At 46.0% G+C, this 21,613-nt stretch overlaps 2 protein-coding genes across 4 annotated transcripts; one reads left to right on the top strand and one right to left on the bottom strand.

The window, feature by feature from the left end:
- The first annotated feature begins 129 nt into the window (after nucleotides 1-129).
- Nucleotides 130-16,403, top strand: LOC134641729 (protein IWS1 homolog). Of its 2 annotated transcripts, XM_063494253.1 has the most exons (16): nucleotides 130-311; nucleotides 1,280-1,362; nucleotides 2,544-2,813; nucleotides 2,853-3,228; nucleotides 4,915-4,980; nucleotides 5,106-5,313; nucleotides 5,509-5,566; nucleotides 5,653-5,759; nucleotides 5,849-5,999; nucleotides 6,096-6,178; nucleotides 6,307-6,436; nucleotides 6,517-6,634; nucleotides 6,713-6,824; nucleotides 9,178-9,234; nucleotides 9,359-9,470; nucleotides 14,303-16,403. In XM_063494253.1, the coding sequence occupies exons 1-16, from the start codon at nucleotides 269-271 to the stop codon at nucleotides 14,426-14,428; spliced, it is 2,100 nt and encodes a 699-aa protein (XP_063350323.1). In that variant the 5' UTR covers nucleotides 130-268; the 3' UTR covers nucleotides 14,429-16,403. The 2 variants fall into 2 exon arrangements, with proteins under 2 accessions (XP_063350323.1, XP_063350322.1); XM_063494252.1 differs by having other exon boundaries at nucleotides 2,544-3,228.
- Nucleotides 16,404-17,657: 1,254 nt separating this feature from the next.
- Nucleotides 17,658-20,728, bottom strand: ostn (osteocrin). Of its 2 annotated transcripts, none has more exons than XM_063494308.1 (5): nucleotides 20,675-20,728; nucleotides 19,316-19,414; nucleotides 18,147-18,379; nucleotides 17,951-18,068; nucleotides 17,658-17,877 (listed from the first exon to the last, which is right to left on the bottom strand). In XM_063494308.1, the coding sequence occupies exons 2-4, from the start codon at nucleotides 19,412-19,414 to the stop codon at nucleotides 17,981-17,983; spliced, it is 420 nt and encodes a 139-aa protein (XP_063350378.1). In that variant the 5' UTR covers nucleotides 20,675-20,728; the 3' UTR covers nucleotides 17,658-17,877; nucleotides 17,951-17,980. The 2 variants fall into 2 exon arrangements, with proteins under 2 accessions (XP_063350378.1, XP_063350379.1); XM_063494309.1 differs by having other exon boundaries at nucleotides 18,147-18,376.
- Nucleotides 20,729-21,613: the final 885 nt, after the last annotated feature.

The following is a 21,613-nucleotide window of genomic DNA, read 5'->3' as shown; positions in this document are numbered from 1 at the left end:
ATTGTTTTTTCTAGAATCATTTGTCATACTAATAAAGTTTATTTTTTTCCAAAAAAAGACAGTTTACGTCATTAGGAAGCGACCGATCCCTCTGCGCATGCTCATATGATGCAGGTAGTCACCATTTTGGCTATGTGGGCTAACAGAGGCTAGCTGTGGGTGTAATCTTCCTCAGACCGTTGTTACTTCGTTCAGGTTTATTTCTTCCAGCGGACAGAGGGGGGTTTCCGCCCTCAAGCTCAAACTCAAAGCTTTCTTCGTCGGGGAAATGGACGGAGAGGAGGACGATCTAATGTCCGGGAACCGCTCCGGTAACGCTTCTGCTTTGTTTCCTATTTAAATGACTAACAGGACAGTACTCACCAACTGTAGTAGCTACGTACTAACTGAATCCGAGCACCATGAACGCGTCCTCGATAAACATGATGCAGAGGTGGGTTGTGATCACGCGGAGGGATCGTTGTTTGTGTTTCGGGGTTAGCGACAGCATCGGCGCCAGTTTCCAGCAAACATGTCCCGGTTTAGCGTCACGACCGGCTGGCAAACATCTCCTGAGCTCTCCGTCACATTTACCTCCAAAAGAGTGAAACACGCGGTGATATTTGAACGTTATATCCGTGGAAGAAACCAGCGGAGCCATCCAACACTAACCCGGCAGAAAGCGGCCTTCCACCTAGCCAAGCTAAACCATCAGTGTTTGTTGGCCTGATTACATAACAAACGTTTCATAATCAATATAACCGGTTAGACACGATACCCCAATGAGAGCCGAATCAATACGAAAGCCTTAAAGATGAAGTCTGCTCATGTAGGTGGACTTTATGATGTTTTTGTCACGCGGTTAGCCACGAGCCTAAAATTAGTCACTTTTAAAGTGAAGTTTGGCGAGTAGCTGCAGAGGATCCAGGTGTTTGTTTTTGAGCTGTTTACAGCCCAGCTGATGACTTTTTAACACTAGAAACGTTTCCTAAGCTGTAGCCTGTTTGATCGTTAATGTACAAAACTGTGGATATTCTGATGTGACTGTAGTGTAATCTTCTACATCTCACTGCTGCTGTCATATGTTCTATCCAGTCCTAATAAGCCATGATCCTTGAAAAGCACGATTATTTTTTTGAAAGGCAGTTTATCGAAGGGAATGCAGAGAGAGCTGTTGTGTAGTTTTTATTCAGTTTTACTTTGGCAGCTTGGTAAAGTTACTGCATACTTCTTGCAGCTCCTATAAATGCTTTTAAAAAGGACTGAATTTAACATGAATGTTCCGGATGTGTTCTTGCAGATGATGGAGGCGGCACGCCGGTTCAGGATGAACACCCAGCATCAGATGGCGAGGAGATGAGGAGCGCCGGGCGCCGGTCTGAGGTCAGAATTCATCTCATTGAGTCTGCAGATAATTCATTGACATCATCAGTTTTCAAACATTTAATCTGAGCCGTTTCATGTCGTCTTTGCATTTTAAGTAGTGCCTGAAATTCATACTTCAAAATCAGGCGGATTTACACAGACAGGGACAGCTGATCTTCCATGTTTGGACCCGTGTGGGATGAAGGAGGTTTTAGAGCACCTCGTTGGTGACCTGAAGGTTGTTGTTTCCATCCTTGAATCATCTTCTGCTTGTTCAGAGTCCGGCCGCTCTATGTATGATATTATGAGAGTGTTGTTTTTCCCAGCATGTCAGTGATTGATCAGTACAGGAGCTGAAAGAGTCACAGGTTAGAGAGACAGATGTTGCAACAGCTGGAAAACATGAGGTCGACACATGGATTGGTGCTGCAGCTGCAGTGATGTGGACGCTGTACCGGTACATCGTGGTGAAGAGAGAGCTGAGAGTAAAAGTGGAGCTCTTGATTTGCTGGTCCCTCTTTACGGGACACCAGCTGCGTTCCCACCTTGGTGTTCCCTGGACAAGCTGGAGGAGGTGGGCGGCTCAGAGTCAGAGAGGCTGGTTTGGACATGTGTAGAGGAGGGAGGGTGGATATACTGGACAAAGGATGATGAAGATGGAGCTGCCAGGCAGGAAGAGAAGAAGAAGAAGAGCTCAGAGAAGATTGATGGATGCAGTGAAGGAGGACAAGCAGAGGGTTGGTGTGATGGAGGAGGAGATGGAGGCGGATTATCTGATGTGATAGCCTGTAAAGGAAGCTGAAGAAGGAGACGGTGAACGCACGCAGACTCTGAGCTTTACTGCTGTGATCAATGCTGGTACATAAAGACAAAATGAATCAGTGACTGAAGTTCATATTCACTTCATTCAAGTCAAAGTTTATTAGATCGGAGCTTATTTTCTTTATTCACCGCAAAATTATACAGAACGATTCATCGCCATAAAGAGCGGCTGACAGAAACCTTTCAGTATTTGTTACGTTTGTTTGCTGGAATAATGGCGGCTCCGGTCTGTTCGGACTGTAAATATGACAAATGCTGTACGGAGTCGCTTCTCCTTCAGTAATCGCTGCTCATTAAACGTTTTTAGATGAAGTCGTGACTAACACCATCTGCAGACCGCCGTGATCGGGTTGATAAACTTTCTTTCTTTTTGTCAGGACGAGGGCAGCAACGACGAGGACGACGCCATGGTGACAGGTGGCAGGGCCAGCGGCTCCGACAATGAGGACTGCCGCAGGGCCGACAGCGACTCGGAGGGCGAGGGCCCCGGGGGCCGTGATGACAAAAGTGACTCTGAGGCGGAGGCGCCGAGGCCCGCCGACAGCGACGATGAGGATGGCTCATCTTCAGTGAAACGCAGGATGAGCGCGTCCGAGGAGGAGGAGGAGTCGCCAGAAAAACGCAGGACGAGCGGCTCAGATAACGAGGCCTCATCGCCGCTCAAACGCGGAGCATCCGACAACGAGGAGGGGGCGTCGCCGCCTCCCAAGCGGAGAGGGAGCAGCTCGGATGTGGAGGAGCGGCCCAAAGCGGCTGCAGAAAGCGATTCTGACAACGAGGATGCCAAAGCCGCGGCGTCCCCAGAGCACCGCTCCAACGCCGACAGTGACTCTGACACAGAGACGCCTGCCAGACGCAAGGCGGCGCAGATAGACTCGGACGAGGAGGAGAAACGGGAGGAGGAAGGAGGAGGGGAGAAGTGGAAGGGGGTCATGCAGTCAGACAGCGAGGAGGAGGAAGAGGAAGGGCGGAGGAAGGCTGCAGCAGGAAGTGATGGGGAGCAGCAGGAGGAAGAGGAGAGGCAGCAGAGAGGTGACAGCGATGAGGACGACGAGAAGCCAGGTACGCGCGTGGCGGTAAGCCACACCCCCAGGCAGACTTCAGTTGAACCGTTTTCTGACAGGAAATGATGTCGTTACTCCAGAAACCCTGGACTTCCTGATCTGATCAGTTTGATTCAAATTAACGCGAAGGTAAACGAGCAGCTCCGGGTTCAGTGACCGAGTGACGGCGTTAATGAGCGATCGAGCTAATGACTGTTTCTATGGTTACAACGCTGTTACATTGTGGACGCGTTACTATTGTCAACACAGACGGTTGAAGCTGTTTTCAGTTTACCAGGGGGCGGGGCAAAACAATCACATGACCAATTTAAGATGACATAGCAACAAGTGTTGACTTTAAACTATATATCAGATTTTAAATTGTGTTGATCGGCCATGAAAAACCCGAGTTATGATTAAAAATATACAAGATGTTTTTTTCTGAATAAAATCGTGATGTTTAGAAGAAACATAAAATCTGTGTTTCTAAGGAAAGAGCTCGAAAGCACCAAGAAAAAGAAAAAACCCTTTCCTATTGGTGGAAAAATGTACCATGTCGACCAATCAAGAAATGATATGACAACATGGCATTTGGTTGTTTAGGAGGAAGGCGGAGTTTTAGGAGTGACGGAGGTGAGAGTTTTGAGATGTGAGAGATTTGTGACGTTTAGCGTGTTTGGAGTGTGTAGTTTTGTTGTGTGTCAGAACAATGAGGCGACTGCTGAATGTCACAGTTTTGCCAAAAAAAGACAGATTACAGTGTAAACACTGGAGTGAAACACCTGCAGGTATCAGGTGGCGTTCTCCTTCATCGTGCAGTGGACAAACTATTTTTTTGAAGTAGCACAAATAATTTGTGAAATCTTATTTGAGTTTTCTGTAAATGGTTGGAAATTAAAAAACACCTTGGCTGCATTTTTAGGTAAATAGCTGCAAATAACTTTGTTGTTTGCAAAACGTGCAAAGGTTTTAAAAATTTACAATTTATATTTCAAGTTATGAAAATGATCCGTTAACCATGTTTGTGGTGGTTACGGTAAAAAATAACTTTTTTCTACTCTGATTTTATGTTTTGTGCCTGATTTCAGATCAGTTTTGTGTCAAAATGAAAGAATAAGAGTAATAACAGTAATAACAGTAAGGTTGTGAGGTTGAACAGGATGAAACGAGGCGAGATGTTTTTAAAGGTGAAATCAAAAGTCAGCACTCTGGACCCCAGAGGGTTAAACTTTTTTTGTTTATTTTTGTTTTGTTTTTTTAGTAATGCAATAGTTACTTTTCCTAGTAATTAGTTACTTTGATAATATAGTAACTCAGTTACTTTTTTAAAGAAGTAACTATAAGTAATTACTTTTTCAAAGTAACTTTCCCAACACTGTCCGGGTTTGTGAGGTAAACGTCGCTGCTGTCGTGGAGCAAGTCTGTGGTAAGGTGTACCTGTCCAGCAGGGCCACAGTGAACACATACGTGACACACACACTGAATTGACATCACCCCTGCTTCACCGAATAAAGAACATGTGATCATTTTTAGTAATGGTAAACACGTTCTCTCACAAACTTTCCTTTGGCGAGCTGCTCGTTGTGTTCGTGGTCAGACGGTCGTTCGTGGGCTGCAGAGTCACCTGCCACGTTTGCCGGTTCTGTTAATATTTCAGTTACGTTTTAGATGCTGTGTGAGCAACCAGTGAGCTTTGTGTTTGCAGTGAAGCGGAAGAAGGCCATCCTGTCCGACAGCGAGGACGAGGACGAGGAGAAGGCGGAGAAACCAGGTAACGCAGACCTGACGGTTGGAGCAGGATCTTTGTTTGGGATTCTCTGCTGAAAGTAAAAGTTGATGCTGCGAGGTAAAGCAGCGCTGTTGTGTGACATTTGTCGCTCTCGACGGTCTCCTCAGTGGCGAAGAGGAGCCGGGCGGTGTCGGACGACGAGAACTCGGACAGTGACGCCGACTTCGGGGGTCCCGATAAAAGTTTGGCGGCCAAACTGAAAGAGCTCGGCTCAGACAGCGAGAGCGAGGAGGATGACCGAGCGAAGGCGGCGGGGAACAAGGACGAGAAAGCGCTCTTTGGCAGCGACAGCGACTCCGGAGAAGACCAGGAGGAGTGAGTGCTGATGTCGAAACACCTCACAGAAAACTCAAAGAAGAATCAGAAATCCATTTCAGTACCCCCCCTACAGGACAGCCTGAGGGATGCAGCTACCACCTCTGCAATAAGACACACATTCAGAGTTTTAATTTAAAAATAAAGAGTTTAATTCTGTGGCTGCCAGGAGCTGATGTGCGTGTTCTGTTGCAGGAAGATGATCGCAGACATCTTTGGCGAGTCTGGAGATGAGGAGGAGGAGGAGTTCACGGTAAGCCTCGATGTCGCATCTCTGTTCAAAGACAAAAGCGAGATCAGCCGCGAGCAGTTCCCATTTCACAAACTGTCGTCCTGCAGGGTTTCAACCAGGAGGACCTGGAGGGCGACGGCAAGGCGAAGCAGAAGGTGCAGGCGGAGGAGGAGGAGTCAGACTCTGACGAGGGCGTCGACCGCAGCGGCCTAGAGTGAGTCTGCTGATCAGCAACACGATTTTAAACAAGCGTTGTTGTTTCTGCTATTAAGTGTGTGTGTGTGTGTGTGTGTGTGTGTGTAGCACCAGCATGATGTCAGACTTCGACATCATGCTCGCCCGGAGGAAAGCCATGAACAGCAAGAAGAGGCGGCACCGCGATGGAGGCACGTTCATCAGCGACGCCGACGACGTGGTCAACGCCATGATCACTAAGATGAACGAGGCTGCTGAGGTGCACACGCCGCTCTCGCCCCATCAAAATAAAAGCCTCACAAAACTCTGAGCTGTGATCCTCACCGACTCTGTGTGCATTTGTTTTTATTTGCAGGAAGATCGAGCTCTAAACAGCCAGAAGAAACCAGCGCTGAAGAAGCTCATGCTGCTGCCGCAGGTCGTCATGCACCTGAAGAAGTAAGAGCTCCGTGTTAGCTTATAGTTGAAGGCTAACGTGCTGAGACCAGCGCCTCTCTGGGCACCAAAGAAAAGCAGGTCCTTCTCCTCCGTGACTGCATTGAAGACTCTTATCGTTTGTCCCTCAGGCAGGACTTGAAGGAGACGTTCATCGACAGCGGCGTGATGTCGGCCATTAAAGAGTGGATCAGCCCTCTTCCTGACAAATCTCTGCCCGCTCTCAGGATCAGAGAGGAGCTGCTCAGGATACTGCAGGAGGTGAGCGCTGAACGCGACGCGTCGTTCTTCAGCTGCGTCTCTCTAAGATTCAGTCGTTCATGGTGTGTTTCGTCCTGCAGCTGCCCAGCGTGAGTCAGGAGACGCTGAAGCACAGCGGCATCGGGCGGGCCGTCATGTTCCTGTACAAACATCCCAAAGAGTCTCGAGCCAACAAAGACCTCGCTCTCAAACTCATCAGTAAGGCCAAGCTCCTTTTCTGTAGTTTCTCTGTCTGACCGTGGAGGCCGCGGTTTCTGAACTCTTTCTCGTCTCCAGACGAGTGGTCGCGGCCGATCTTCGGTCTGACGTCAAACTATAAGGGGATGACGAGAGAGGAGCGGCAGCAGAGAGATCTGGATCAGCAGATGCCTCAGAGACGGCGCCTAAGGTATCGATGATCGCAACGTCCGACCTCCTCTGATTCTATCGTCACCCAGATGACACTAACATTCTTGTTTCTGCTCCATATCTGCAGCGATTTAAGTTTTATTTACATTATTCATAAAATTACTCTAACTCATATATTTGACTTTATTAGAATCACTGTTAGCGGTCGTTAGGTTTCAGACCTTTTCCACAGTGAGTAATCCAAACCATGCAGTAGCTACAATACTGACCGACCCCCCTGGGCTGATGTCTGCTCTGTTTTCAGCATCCTCTTCCTGTCATGTGTTTGTCTCTCACCTGAGAACAGTTTAACCCTCATTCTCCATCTTCTGCTTGTGTCAGAGTGTGTCAGGTGTTTTGTACAGGTGGAAACCCCCCCCGCCCCCCTCAGTGCGTTTGCTATATCTGTGAGCCGCATTCCCACCACTGTTCACTCTAAAGTCACTCAGCACGGCTTTACCTGAAACCCATTTGAAAGCTTCGCCTTTCTTGATCTTCTCTTTGAATATTGTGAGATGATTTCTAAAGGTCGTAGTTAGGGTGAGGCGTAGTTTTTCCTCTTTCACTCCTCTTCCTCCGTCTCATCCCCAGTCAGCCTCAGAAGGTGGAGAGGGCAGAGGAACCTGATGTCTTTTCTCCACCAACCAGGTTCAGTCCTGACGTTGCATGGTTGCACTGAGTGACCAGGTTTACCTTCTTTAACCCGTCTCTGCAGGTTTTACATCCCTCTGTCTAAAGCTTAGTAACTCCTCAGATACCCACAGCAGCACCAAAGTGACCAGAATGAATCCCTGAGACTTAAATGACTTCATGAGTGCAGCTGCACGATTTAAAAGTGACCTGTTCTGCTCATTTCCAGCTCCTTTTTCATTCTTGGACTCTAATAGAGTCTGTTTGCATAATTTGCAGTATAAAATAAGCCTTCTCTAAGTATCTTCTGATTGGCTGCTCCTCACAAACAGGTGAGTGGAGCTTGTGAGATGAAGCAGAATTGGCCGGTTTGAATGCTTTGCATTTATTTCAGAGTGATTCAACTAAAGAAAATGACTGAAGCTGAGATGTTATATTTGATTCAAACCCTTCTTGTAACTCTGTTTTTACCACCTCCAGTCTGAGCTCATCTAGCTATCAAAATAAGGCTACGTTCACACTGCAGGCGAAAGCGCATCAAATCCGATTTTTTTTTGACCCTATGCGACCCATATCCGATCACGGTATGACAGTGTGAACGGCACAAATCCGATATTTTCAAATCCGATCTGGGTCACTTTCGTATGTGCTACTGAATCCGATACGTATCCGATGTTTTAGAAAGTGACTGCTGTGTGAACGGTCATGTCCGTCTTTTACGTCACTGACACAAGACAGACGCCAATTATCAGCGCCGGAGAAGCGCCCGAGAAGACATCGCGAACGCTTCCTGGCCATCCAGTGTAGATGTCAGTGAAACTGTTGGGAAGACAACGTTGGAGAAACGTGAACATTTTATTTGTACTGTATAATCGGCAGATTCTGACAGAAATCTGCAGCTATCCTTTGAAGCACCGCTCCTCTAAAACAGCAGTAATGATCATTATTTTGTTATCTACATTATTATGTAAATAACAAAATAACTTAAAGCAAAAATTGGGAAACGTAAAGTCCGAAACAAGTCTTTATATTAAGGGCCATCAGTCAAACAATATTGTTTGCTCTGGGTCTAAACAGAGCGCGTTGTGTGTGACGTCTTCTTTTGCGCATGCGGGCCGCTTTGAGCGTTCACACTAGAGCGCGTTTGCTGTCTCATTTTATTTGTAGTGTGAACGAGCAGACAAAAAAATCGGATTTGATCAAAAAATTGGAATTGAGCATTAAGACCTGTAGTGTGAACGTAGCCTAAGTCTGCTTAGAAACGCTAACATTAGCTTGGGCGTGTTTCAGGCGGACTGGATGCCACCCAGTGGTTGAAACTGGTACTGCACCGGAGTGGAGGACTGCCTTATTTCAGCTTCGGTCCATATCTGCGACACAAACTAATACAGTCACAGCTGCTGATAGTTTTAATATCCACTGTAGACATTAGGGGGCGCTGCTGCACAGAGGGGTTAAACAGAGCAGAGACTGGAGGCTGTTTCTCTAACGGCAGTGTTAGCCGTGTGTGTTTTACTGCCCTAATGATGTGGAGCTCGGGCAGGGCTGAGTTTGTTCCGTGCGGGAAGTTTTGGCGCCGACTAACCCGTTCGGAGTGACGTGCTGCTAACAGCATGGAGGCTCAGCCGGTGAAGAACATCACTCAGAAACCTGCGAGGCGCCTCGGTGCGGCGGAGCTACTTCACACTCGAAGTTGAATTCGTGTCGTCTTCTTCTGTTTGTAGTTCTGGAGGTCAGACGCCTCGCAGAGACCTGGAGAAGCAGCTGACCGGAGAGGAGAAGTAAGTTCTCAGACATCTGGGGTCAGGGGGCGGGATTTGTGTCATAACTTCCTCCTCTATCGTCTGGAATTTTGTGCCGTGTTTAAATTCCACCCTCATTAACCTGAACGCCTGCTCCCAACAGAGCTCTGCGGCCCGGAGACCCCGGGTTCTGCGCCCGGGCTCGAGTCCCGATGCCCTCGAACAAAGACTACGTGGTTCGACCCAAATGGAACGTGGAGGGGGACTCCAGCAGGGTGAGTCGTCACACGGGCCAATAGCGTGTGCTTCGGGGCGTGGCTACACTTCAACTAAACAGCAGAGCGCCCCCTTTAGGCACAGTCCTATGAAATATCCAGAGTTTAACATTTGGTTTCAGTTTTTTCGTAATTGAGTCAAACAAATCACGATTTACAAAATGAATAACAAATACAAAATTCCAAAATTAAACAAATATATTTTAAACCTCTCTAAGAGCAAACACATTTTTAAAGAAAAAACAATATGAATAACAATAAAGAACTTTTATATAAACAGTCAGTTTTCTGAAGTTTGAATAAAGTTGAAACAAACACTTTTGTGCTGGAACAGACATCGGGTTATTTTCTGCTTCTATTTGATTGTAAAGCTCTGAACAAGGAGTTTACCTGCTGTCAGGTCAGGAGCTGAGCTGTGATTGGTCCTCTGTAGAGCGGCTGTAAGAAGGCCATCAGCCTGCTGGAGAAGCACAAACGGCGTTTCGCCGAGCAGAGAAAATTGGGGCGGCCACAGGGAGCTGTGAAGATCAGCATAGAGGGAAACAGAATGCCCCTGTAGCTCACCTGCTCCCCTGCAGGGGGGCAGTAAGTCTGTCTGCATGGTGTGAAGAGCCTGACTCACCTGCAGTGTGCAGACGTACAGTGGAGGCAAAGTTATCCAACCCCCAAACAGAGTTCACTGAACACAGCGAAGAGCACACGATCGATCACACTTCAGTCATTCAGACCTCTGACTTCCATCATAACGTCAGACCAATCGCTGATAAACCTTCTGATCGTGTCATAACCAACGGCCAAAACCTTAACTTTAACAAACTAATGTACTCAGAGGTCATGTGACCTCATACGCAGTGCCCGGGGTTGAATCATTTTCCTTCCTGCTGTATGAACACATGAACATCTCTGCTGCAGCCGTCGAGCACCTCTGACCCTAATAAAATCAAATCAAATCAAATCAAATCACTTTTATTGTCACATCACATGTGCAGGTACACTGGTACAGTACATGTGAGTGAAATTCTTGTGTGCGAGCTTCACAAGCAACAGAGTTGTGCAAAATACAATAACGTAAAACAAGCAAAATATAAAAATGGCTAATCTAAAAAGTAATAAATATATGTACAATATGTAAAGGTATATACATTACTGAATGTGTGTACTAAATATGTTTTTCTACGTGTGTGTGTTTGAGTGTGTATATAGTATGTATATACATGTTTTACAAATGAAATAAAGTAAACAATAAAATAAGATATATAAAATATACAGAGGTTGGTATGTGCAAAACAGTGGTATTTATATACAGTATGGAGTGCATAATGTTGAAGTTCCAGTAGTGAGGGTGAGGTGTCTATGACGTGTTCAGCAGTCTGATGGCCTGATGGAAAAAGCTGTCTCTCAGTCTGCTGGTACGGGACCGGATGCTGCAGAACCTCCTTCCTGATGGAAGTAGTCTGAACAGTTTATGGCTGGGGTGACTGGAGTCCTTGATGATCCTCTCCGCTTTCCTCAGGCACCGCTTCCTGTAGATGTCTTGGAGGGAGGGAAGCTCACCTCCAATTATCCGTTCAGCACACCGCACTACTCTCTGGAGAGCTTTGCGGTTGTGAGCGGTGCTGTTGCCGTACCAGGTGGTGATGCATCCAGTGAGGATGCTCTCAATGGCACAGCGATAGAAGGTCCTGAGGATGCGGGGGCTCATGCCGAATCTCTTCAGTCTCCTGAGAAAGAAGAGGCGCTGCTGCGCCTTCTTCACTGTTTTGTTTATGTGTACTGACCACGTAAGATCCTCAGCCAGATGTACACCAAGGAAGCGGAAGCTGCTCACTCTCTCCACAGCAGCGCCGTTGATGGTGATGGGGGTGTGTACTCCTCTGCACCTCCGGAAGTCCACTATCAACTCCTTTGTCTTTGCGACGTTGAGGGTGAGATGGTTGTCTTGACACCAGTGGGTCAGGGCGCTGACCTCCTCCCTGTAGGCCGTCTCATCACCGTTGGTAATAAGACCCACCACTGTAGTGTCGTCCGCAAACTTCACAATGATGTTGGAGTTTCTAGTGGCCGTGCAGTCGTAGGTGTAGAGTGAGTACAGGAGAGGGCTCAGTACACACCCCTGTGGAGCACCAGTGTTCAGTGTGATGGGGGATGAGGTGGTGCTGCCCAGTCTGACCACTTGGCGTCTGTCAGACAGGAAGTTAAGGATCCAGCTGCAGAGGGAGCTGCTCAGTCCTAGATCCTGCAGTTTCCTGTCCAGCTTCGAGGGAACGATGGTGTTGAATGCTGAGCTGTAATCTACAAACAGCATTCTCACATACGTGTCTCTCTTCTCCAGGTGTGACAGGGCAGCATGGAGTGTCAGGGCTATGGCATCATCAGTGGACCTGTTGTGGCGGTATGCGAACTGTAGAGGGTCCAGTGAGTCGGGTAGTGCAGAGCAAACGAAGTCCCTGACCAGCTTCTCGAAGCATTTGCTCACGATGGGGGTCAGGGCTACGGGTCGCCAGTCGTTCAATGAGGAGATGGTGGAGGATTTGGGTACAGGGACGATGGTGGCCATTTTGAAGCAGGCTGGGACTACAGACAGGGAGAGGGAAAGGTTGAAGATGTGTGTAAACACTCCAGCCAGCTGAGCCGCGCATGACTTGAGGACGCGGCCGGGAATCCCGTCCGGACCAGTAGCTTTGCGTGCGTTCACCCTCCTGAAGCACTTCCGCACATCCTCCTCAGACACAGTGTGCGCACTGACGTCATCCGCGGTGCGCACACTGTCCGGTCTCGTGGTGTTCGCTGTGTCGAATCTAGCGTAGAAAACGTTTAGATCCTCACACAGAGAGGCCGTGGTCTGCGGTGTGCTGGTTTTCCCTCTAAAGTCTGTGATCGTGTTTAGTCCCTGCCACATACTCCGAGGGTTGTCAAACTGTTGCTCCACCTTGTCCCTGTACTCACGTTTGGCTGCTTTGATCGTCTTCCGGAGTTGGTAATGTGCGTGTTTGTAGTCCGATGTGTTCGCGGAGGCAAAAGCGGTGCTCCGTGCCGCCAGTGCTGTGCGAACATCTCTGTTAATCCAGGGTTTTTGATTTGGGAAGGATTTAACTGTTCTGGATGGGACGACATCTTCCACGCATTTTCTGATGAATCCGCAGACTGAGTCTGTGTACTCATCAATGTCTTTAGCAGCCACGTGAAACATTTCCCAGTCCGCGTGATCAAAACAGTCCCGCAGCGTAGACTCCGATTGGTCCGACCAACGGTGCACCGCCCTCAGGGTTGGAGCTTCCTGTTTCAGCTTCTGCCTGTAGGCGGGCAGGAGCAGGATGGAGCGGTGATCTGATTGGCCGAATGGGGCGCGGGGGAGGGCTTTGTATGCATCCCGGAAAGAGGTGTAGCAGTGGTCAAGAAGCCGGTCTCCACGAGTGCTGAAATGGATGTGTTGGTGGAGTTTTTGTGAGACTTTCTTCAGGTTACCCTTATTAAAGTCCCCGGTCGTGATAAACGCCGCCTCTGGGTGTGCGGTTTCCTCACTGCTGATCGCGCTGTACAGTTCCCTGAGTGCTCGGTCAGTGTCGGCTTGTGGGGGAATGTAAACCGCCGTAATAATCACTGCTGTGAATTCCCTCGGTAGCCAGAATGGCCGGCACTTAATCATCAGGTACTCCAGGTCCGGTGAGCAGAAAGATTTGACCGGGTGCACGTTCGCATAATCACACCAGCTGTTGTTGATCATGAAACATACACCACCGCCTCTGCTTTTCCCAGTAAGCTCCTGTGACCTGTCCGCGCGGTGCACAGAGAACCCCGGTAGTTGTATTGCGGAGTCCGGTACCTTGTCCGATAGCCAGGTTTCTGTGAGGCAGATCACGCAGCAGTCCCGCATCTCTCGCTGGAATGAGATCCGTGCCCGAAGCTCGCACAGCTTGTTCTCCAGAGACTGCACATTAGCCAGTAATAAACTGGGTAACGGTGGTCTGTTAGTGCGCCGTCTCAGTCGAACCAGAACGCCAGATCTTCTCCCTCTGCGTCGGCGTTTGCGGCCTCCACGGGCCCAGAACAAAGGCGTCTCAGGTGAGATGAATGGGGGGTCTGCAAACGGAGGGTCCGTGTTGCAAAACTTGAACTCCGGAAAGTGATGAGAAAGTCCATCTTTTATGTCCAGTAAGGTTTGTCGGTCGTACACAAGGAGACATGTGCTACTCGTGAAAAAATAAAGAAAAAGTAAAATTAAACACAAAAAACAGCTGTTGCTTGGGGGAGCTCGCGACGAGGCTGCCATACTCGGCGCCATCTTGGTGGAAATCAAGAAATAAACACCAAACTCATGCAGTAGAGAGAGATAATCACTAAGAGACTGGAAGTAACGTTCCACATGTGAGAGGGTGTGCAGTGTGTGGGACAGTGTACCTGTATGAACATTTGCATGGCTTCATTAAATAAAATACATTTACTGTAGAAATGAGTCAGCTGACACGGAGGAAGAAATGTTTTCACTTTGATATGGAATCAGCCACACGTCCAGCAGCAGCCATCAGCAGGCTTCCAGAAGCTGTCCAATCAGAAGCAAATAGATGTTCAGGGAGGAGGGGAGTTAAAGCAGCTTGTTTCACACAGAGCGAGGGGGCAGAATGAGACAAAAAAGCTTATTTTGAACTGTAAATGGTCTTTAGGAATAGTCTCTTCCCATCTGATGGCTCTGAATGAGGTGTTTGTGAAACATCTTCCTGCATGAGCAGTGAAGTGTGGGAAACAAACCGGTTCTCTTTGTGTTGTTACCTCAGTGTGTGGTTACAAGATGTAAATCCTATAACTTCCTGTTCTGTGTGTCTGTCTGCCTCCAGGGTCCGATGAGGAAGAGTTTGTCCCGTGTTGATAAACAGATGCGTAGATTTGCTGACATCCGGCGCCTGACGAAGACGGGTCACGCTGTTAAAATCAGCGTGGAAGGCAATCGAATGCCGCTCTGATTAATTTTTTTTCTGCTCTAAACTCAGTAGGATTTATCGTTTTTACTTTTTATTGTTTTGTTTCTGAACAAACCCGCAGCTTTGCCCTCCTCAGGTCCAGCTCTGCCTTACTGAATAAAGGGGCTGATGTCAGACCGTGTTGGCTTCAGTCCAAATGTGTTATCTGCTGTAAACTTGTCTGTTCTCTGAACAAAACGCATGAAATACTCCAAAATGATCCAAAAATAACGTTTCCTAATGCTAACAGTTTAATTATTTGCTTTATTGTTTAACTTGTGTTAGCAGTTAGCTTGATTAGCTTGACCTGAAAATCAGCGATAGTCGCAGTGTTAACAAATACTGGCGTCACATAGTATTTTCTTTTCTTTTCTTTTTTGTTTATTATTGGCAATATTGGCAGCATTTTGTATCTCAAAGTCTAAAATGTTAGCGAGTGTTTGTATTTTTTCAAGATGAAGCTGTTATTTATGATGATGTCGTATCAAAAGCTGAGTCATGTTAGCAGTCATCTACATTTGCTATGCTACGGAGCTAATAAAATCTGTAAAAATAGCTTACTGTTTTAGCTTTATCTCGGCTCTGAGTGACTTGGCTGTAAAGCTAGCATAACAAAAATTATGATGTTATTGTTAGCAATCTACATTAGCTTTGTCTAAAAAAAAAAAGAAAAAAAAAGTGCAGCAATAGCTTATATTAGCTAGCTATGTTAGCCTTATGTCAAAACTATTAAGGTCTGTAAGCCTTCTAAGCCAACATTCATGTTTATCTATATGTTAACAGTGAATATTGAACTATGGCCACATATTATTATCAGCCCTGTCACTTTACATTCTTGTGTTCTTTTAAGTAGAACATCGTTGTTCACCTTTAAATTGGTGGTGATGCACGGTTCATTGGGCGGAGTTAGTGATCACATGTTTTAAAGTAAACCTTAATAGTTTCTAGCTATCAATAATGCAGACATCAGTAATTTAAGTTAATGCTATAGACCTTAATAGTTCTAAGGAATGGTTAACATAGATAACTGTGACGGCTTCAAAGTGAAACTAACATCAAAGCCATTTTAGCTTTATTAACTGGCTGTTTTGGTAGCTAGCATTGAGCTATATAAAAAAAACCCAAATTAATTAAATAAAGGCTATCATATTAGCTAATGTTAGCTTCACCTTAAAGGTGACAGCTATTTTTAGCTGTCAGCAAATTACACTGTTATTATCTTAGCTGGTTTGGAGGTGAAGCTAATTTTATTTATATTTATCTCTTAGCCCAGTTTTGGAAGTTAGCATGATAACACTGACCTTAGGTAAAGCTAATTTAACAAAGGCACTGATTTTTGCAGGTAGCATCACAGATAAAATGTTGATTTTAAGCATTTGAGCATTTTTGGCTCACATTAGCATAATGTCATCTGATTTAACCGGCTGTGTTCTTAACAATAGCTAATGTTAGCTGTGAGCTAGCATTGTCCTAAACTTCTGTATTCTTATGTAAGCTTCAAGCCATTTGCCTACATTTAGACTAAATTGCTCTGTGGTATTAGCTTGTATTAGTAGTTAGCTTGTTTTTTTTTTTCTTTCTTTCTTTCTTTCTTTTTTTTTTATATATATTTTGTAAACTGCCATGCTGACAGAGTTGCTGGGTTAAAGATGAACGTGTTGTGTAATCAGGGGATCATTTTGGAGTTTCTTGTCCAGAGTACATTCAAGTTCTCTGGTTTGGATTTGAGGGTGAAGTCTCGTCTGCGCTCTCCGTCTCTGAATGTGAAGGTGTTTGTATTTTGCTGATAGTCCGGTCCATTATCTCCCTTCTCTGCTCCCATAGCAGCTGTACAGAAGTCCTCGGTGGATGAGTTCACACAGGAAATGCCGGGACTCTGATTGATCCGGATCATCCGTGGACTGTGTGAACCAGCCGTTCTGTGTGCACTGTTCTGGATCACATGATCTTTTCTTAATAAAGACTCAACAGAAACTCACCTGGCTGTACGCATGTTTATTTCTGGGAGTATGGGGAGGGACTTACTGGTGGAGCCTCTAGTGGACATTAGTGGAACTGTAGCTTTTATCACATGATCTAAAATCCTCAAGGGGTTGAAAAAGAGAAGAAATCAGTCACACTCAGAACTTCATTGTCATTTTCTTTTTATTAAGCACAGTTAAACTCGGGCAGGAAGAAGCACATCAGAACAGAATCAGTGAGCAGGACTGTTTCCACTGCAGCACCACTCAGACGCTTAAACCTGTTTTTGGACTGTTATTAAATTTTTTTTCTCATTTCAAGTTTACAAACTTTAGATGTGTTACAGTCATAGATGGTAGAAAACATGGACGTAGTTTCCTGGTCAGGAAAATAAAGCTAATCCAGAAGAGTTAAATCTGCATTCTATCAAAAAGCCACCAGGTGGCGACTGCTGCAGTTGCAAAAAGACTTCTAGTGCTGTAGAAGTTTGACCTCTGTAAACACTTTGCTGCTGATGGACTCAGTCACTCATCTTGGGTCATATTGAACAGGAAGTCTGCTTTGCGACTAAGGTGTTGATGATGAAAATGCTAATCTCATGACTTTGAGGTGACGTAACAGTAGCTTTATCCACTGTTTACGGTCGCAGTAGAAATGTGCCGTTGCTGTGGAAACACAGTCCTGCTGCACAACTCTGAGACAAACGTGCGAGGACGAAACTCGATTGGTGTCGGACGATTGCGAGGGCAGTCGAGGCAACAACGCCTCCAGTCAGGGTCCCAACAGCAGGAGGAGCCGGCGATGGTGCATTCAGGTGACACTCGGAAAACTGCAGCATTATCGTTCCCTAACGCTAATCCTAATGAGGTTAAAATGTTCAAACTCTAACCTTTAATTTTTTTAATTATATATTAAATGCAAAGAATCAAAAAGATGGAAAAATTTATAAATGAAAAAACTCAAAACATCCAAATTATTCTTATTAAACTCAAAGTTGCTCGATTCTGATGATTTGATCTTTCTGAGATCAGGCTCTGATTTTATCCAAATTCAGATTTCGAAGTTGTAACATATTTAATTCTTAATAAATCTGAAATCAAAGCTTCTCATTGGTGGAAACTAATAAGTATATTTAATCTCACACATCAGGATATTTGTTGGTGCTGCTAATTCGAGATTTGCTCACATTACAGATTTCACCTTGATTCAGTATTTTAAAAAAGAAAAGTTTTATTTACCTGTAAGTTTTACAGGTAAATAAAATGCTTGTTAAAACGAGTTGCCATGGAAGCAAATCGCAGGTGTCGTTGAAATCACTTCATCTCTATGTGTGCCGACTTTACGGAGCTGCATTTGAACGCACCATCATTGAACAGTCATGCTTTGTGTTGGGCTGTCCAAGTGAAGTGAGGGTGTCAGGTGGGCGTGTCCAGGTGAAGTCTGGGTGTCAGGTGGGCGTGGTTCAGCAGGTGATTGGCGGTTTCATGCATCTGTAGAGATAAACGACCATTTTAGTGTTTTTACTGATGCTTTTATGAAAATGAGTCACATGCAATTCTGCACCTGTCCAGTGAGAGCGCTGTGGGATGTGGCCTATCCTCTGCCGTTTGGCAGACGACCCATCCCGATTCTGTCAATGGGCGGTGGATTGAGTCGTCGCCGTGGCGAATCCACCACCTTACTGCAGACAGAAGAACATGGAGGCGTTAGACTCATCCCTGCGTCTCAGGTGTTCTCAGGTATTCTCACAGGTGACTACCTCTGCTTGTCTGACCCTTGCTGCTTCGTTTCCATGGAGCTGATGGACAGGCGGTCCAGCGGGACGTTGTTGATGGGAAAGCTCCTCTTCCTCTTTGGCTCCATGACATCATTTTCCATCCTCATCAGGTGATCCGATTGGAACAGTTTTGCCGTCAGCTCCTCCCCCACCTTCACACCTACAGGGCGGGACTGAGGGGCTGCATGAAACCTCAAAATGGGCTGGTCTACCTGCTGGATCAGATAAAGGCGTAACAAGTTTATCTACTGAAAATTAGGCGAGTATGAGAGGATGTGTGAAATTACCTGGGATAAGGCTTAGAGCTGAAGGTTTTGTACATGATATCCAAGGAAAGGAGTATGAGTCTGATCCAGTGTTTCCTGTCCAGTTTTAAGGACTTCCTGTCCTTTAACGCGTGAACACGTATGCATCCTGATTACTGGGAACTTTGGTCTGCTGATAAAAACGTGAATCAAGGGGATGCTGTGAAAAGCCTCCGACGCCGCCTCCATCTTTATTTTCAATGAGGGAGTCTCCGTATGGAAAACATTGAACTGTGTTTTTGCACGTTACGCCTCCACACTGAAGCCCGTCTCTCACGCCATGGCCCCGGCAGCAAGCGGTGTCTCACTTCCTGTCCGCCTGCTGCCTCAGATGACTCCGACAGATCTCGTGTCATCCAGACTAAACAGAAAAACGCTTCGGCTTTCCCTCCCCGCCGCCTTACGCCATCTGATATCAGCACCGAGCCCTCGAGGGAGGAGCTGCTTGTTTTGGCCCTTGTGATGGTGTGACGGGATCCTGCCTAATAAAAGTACTTATAAAGTTTACCTGAAGTACATGATGTAAAAGTACTTTCTCGCAGATTACATTAAAGCGCATAGAATGGAAGTATTTGAAAGAAAGTAAATGTCCTTTTCCCACTGGTGAAACACGAACGTCTGGTCCTCACAAAGATAGAAAGACATGCACGCGTGTGAGTGGATCAATGCGAACTATGAACTGTGATGACGTTTCTGCATTATGGGGACATCAGAGCACTGTGAGGACTTTTTGGTCAGGGCTGTTTGAAAATGGGTTTTAGGAGTCAAATTAGTCCCCGGAGAGCCGGAAGTGTGTGTGTGTGTGTGTGTGTGTGTGTGTGTGTGTGTATACACGCGCACACTGACCCGAGCAGGTTGCGGTTGGACTCTGAGGCCGTCGACGCTGTAGCGGAGCAGAGTGAAGGACAGGAGGCCGGGGAGCAGCAAACAGAAGCAGAACTGCATCTGAAATGATCAGTCAGGTAAACGTAATGCTTCTCTGAACTGGCGTAAAGGAACTCAAAAACACAGAGTAATTACATTACTATCTAACTTACAGTTTTACCTTTTCTCTTCTGCATTAGCATGTAATGAGTGCATTTAAAACCAGCTCAGCTGCAGCGTTAACGTGATCGAAACATTCTCCTCCATTTATGGGAGTTATAGTACTTTCATTACCTTTTATCTGTGTATATAATCAATGAGATCTGCATTTGAAAGTGAGTGATGTCATGTGCACATGTCCATCTTTTGTTTACAGAGAGTGGTTTTTCACAAAGACATTAATGACGGATCTGTGACATCAGCAGAAAGAGCTCAGTCTGACAGTTTCAGGCCCCCCAAACCGGGTCTGACTTCTCAGAGGAACCAAAGCGTCCTCACAACAATGGTTTTAAATACACACACATGAGGAGGGGGGCACTTTTAGCTCGGCTGATGGCTGTAAGTGTATTGTCCAGCAACATCGGCTAATTTTAGTATTTTCCATCCCTGCAAATAAACGCCTTTTTGACCGTCACATGCACACTCACTGACACTCCTACACACACACACACACACACACACACACACACACACACACACACACACACACACACACACAGTGTCCCCTGCAAGCAGACGCGCAGAAACAAACACTTGTTGTCATGTTGCGTCACTCACATACATTCCTGACGATGCACAAAGGTTTGTGCATGCTCCTGTTCACACCTGCTGCTGATGCTGAGGAGCTGCAGCTCTCTCATTCATGCACGTGTGAGGACAAACACACACACACTCTTACACTGCAAATTCTTCCATTCACAAAAATCTTCTTGCAGCCCAGCATTAGACTGAACATCAGCATCAAATTTTTTACAATTCCTCTGAGAAGAGAGTTCTCGTTCATCTCCAGGTCTTATTTTCAGTGCTAAACGCTGCTTGTGTGAAGATTTAAAGACATATTTAATGCATGTTCACCTGTCCAAGTCTCTGTTTTCTCAGCCAGAAATCATAAATGAGATCATGCACACACAAGGTTTTCAGTTTCACAGAAAGTTGGCAGAAAGAATCAAAGATGACAAAAGAAGCAGCAAACAACTCACTCACAGAAAACTGCGAGCAGAAAACTTTGACTCTGAAAGGAATTTAAATTTAAATAGAAAATGTTGGGAAGTGGCATTAATTTGCACCTGTGCACACCTGTGTCTCTCTCTCTCACACACACACACACATGCATGTTTGTACCTTCAGTGTGGAGCTGATCTCTGCTGCGTTGCCTCGCTCTGTTTCTGTGTCTTCTTCTGGCTTCACACATCAGGTTTTATTGCAGCTGCCTGGGAATCTCCTATCCAATCAGCAGCCTCTGCTCCAGTGGCATCACTTCCTGTTCTTCTTTTCCACCATCATGTGTGTAAGATGTCATCATCAGGTCCATTACCTGTTAATGAAAGCTCCTGGGAGCAATCACGCCTCCCTCCGTCCTCCCTGCTCTCAGTTTCCTCCTGAAGGTCAGTTTTTAAAATAAACACATTCAGACTAGTCTCTGTTCTCCAACTGCACCATCCGTGTGCTCCGATCGCACTCCACACGAGACATCAGATCTCTCCCAGAGAAACATTAAATGTCTGCAACCTGAGCGGGTCTGCAGGTTCACCGAGGCAGACTTTGGAAGCACAAGAAACAGAAAGCAAACACGAGAATGGGCCGCAAATGAAACTGTGCATAAAGTTCACGACTGCTGCAAAACAACGGCAAAAAGAGACAAAACTCCCACCAAGACACACAAAGCAAAGTCAAAAAATGTAGCAAGGCAACAACAAAATGAGCACAAAGACGCAAACAAAGAGAAAATGACAACAAACGTCAGAGACATGAATAGTTACTAAATAACAATAAAAAGTAACAACAGAGACGCAAAAATAAGAAAAAAAGATACAAATAGTTCTGAAACCAAACAATTTGTAGTTCTTTTGCATCACAAATAACAACAAAGAAACACAAAGTGATACAAAAAAACAACAAAACCCAAACTTCTGTCAGACATGCTGCTGCCACACTGACTGATGCAGTTATGTTTACAGTATTAATAATAAAGAGAAGCCATCTTGGACAGGAAGTGGCTGCAGAAGTACAACCAATCACATTCCTCTGCTGGCGTGCAGTTTCGTGTCAGGAGTGCCGTGT

This window comes from Pelmatolapia mariae, linkage group LG14 (assembly GCF_036321145.2).
Source record: "Pelmatolapia mariae isolate MD_Pm_ZW linkage group LG14, Pm_UMD_F_2, whole genome shotgun sequence".
In the NCBI taxonomy this organism is placed as follows: domain Eukaryota; kingdom Metazoa; phylum Chordata; class Actinopteri; order Cichliformes; family Cichlidae; genus Pelmatolapia; species Pelmatolapia mariae.
The sequence above is the reverse complement of the archived record's forward strand: the minus strand, read 5'-3'. Positions and strand labels throughout refer to the sequence as shown.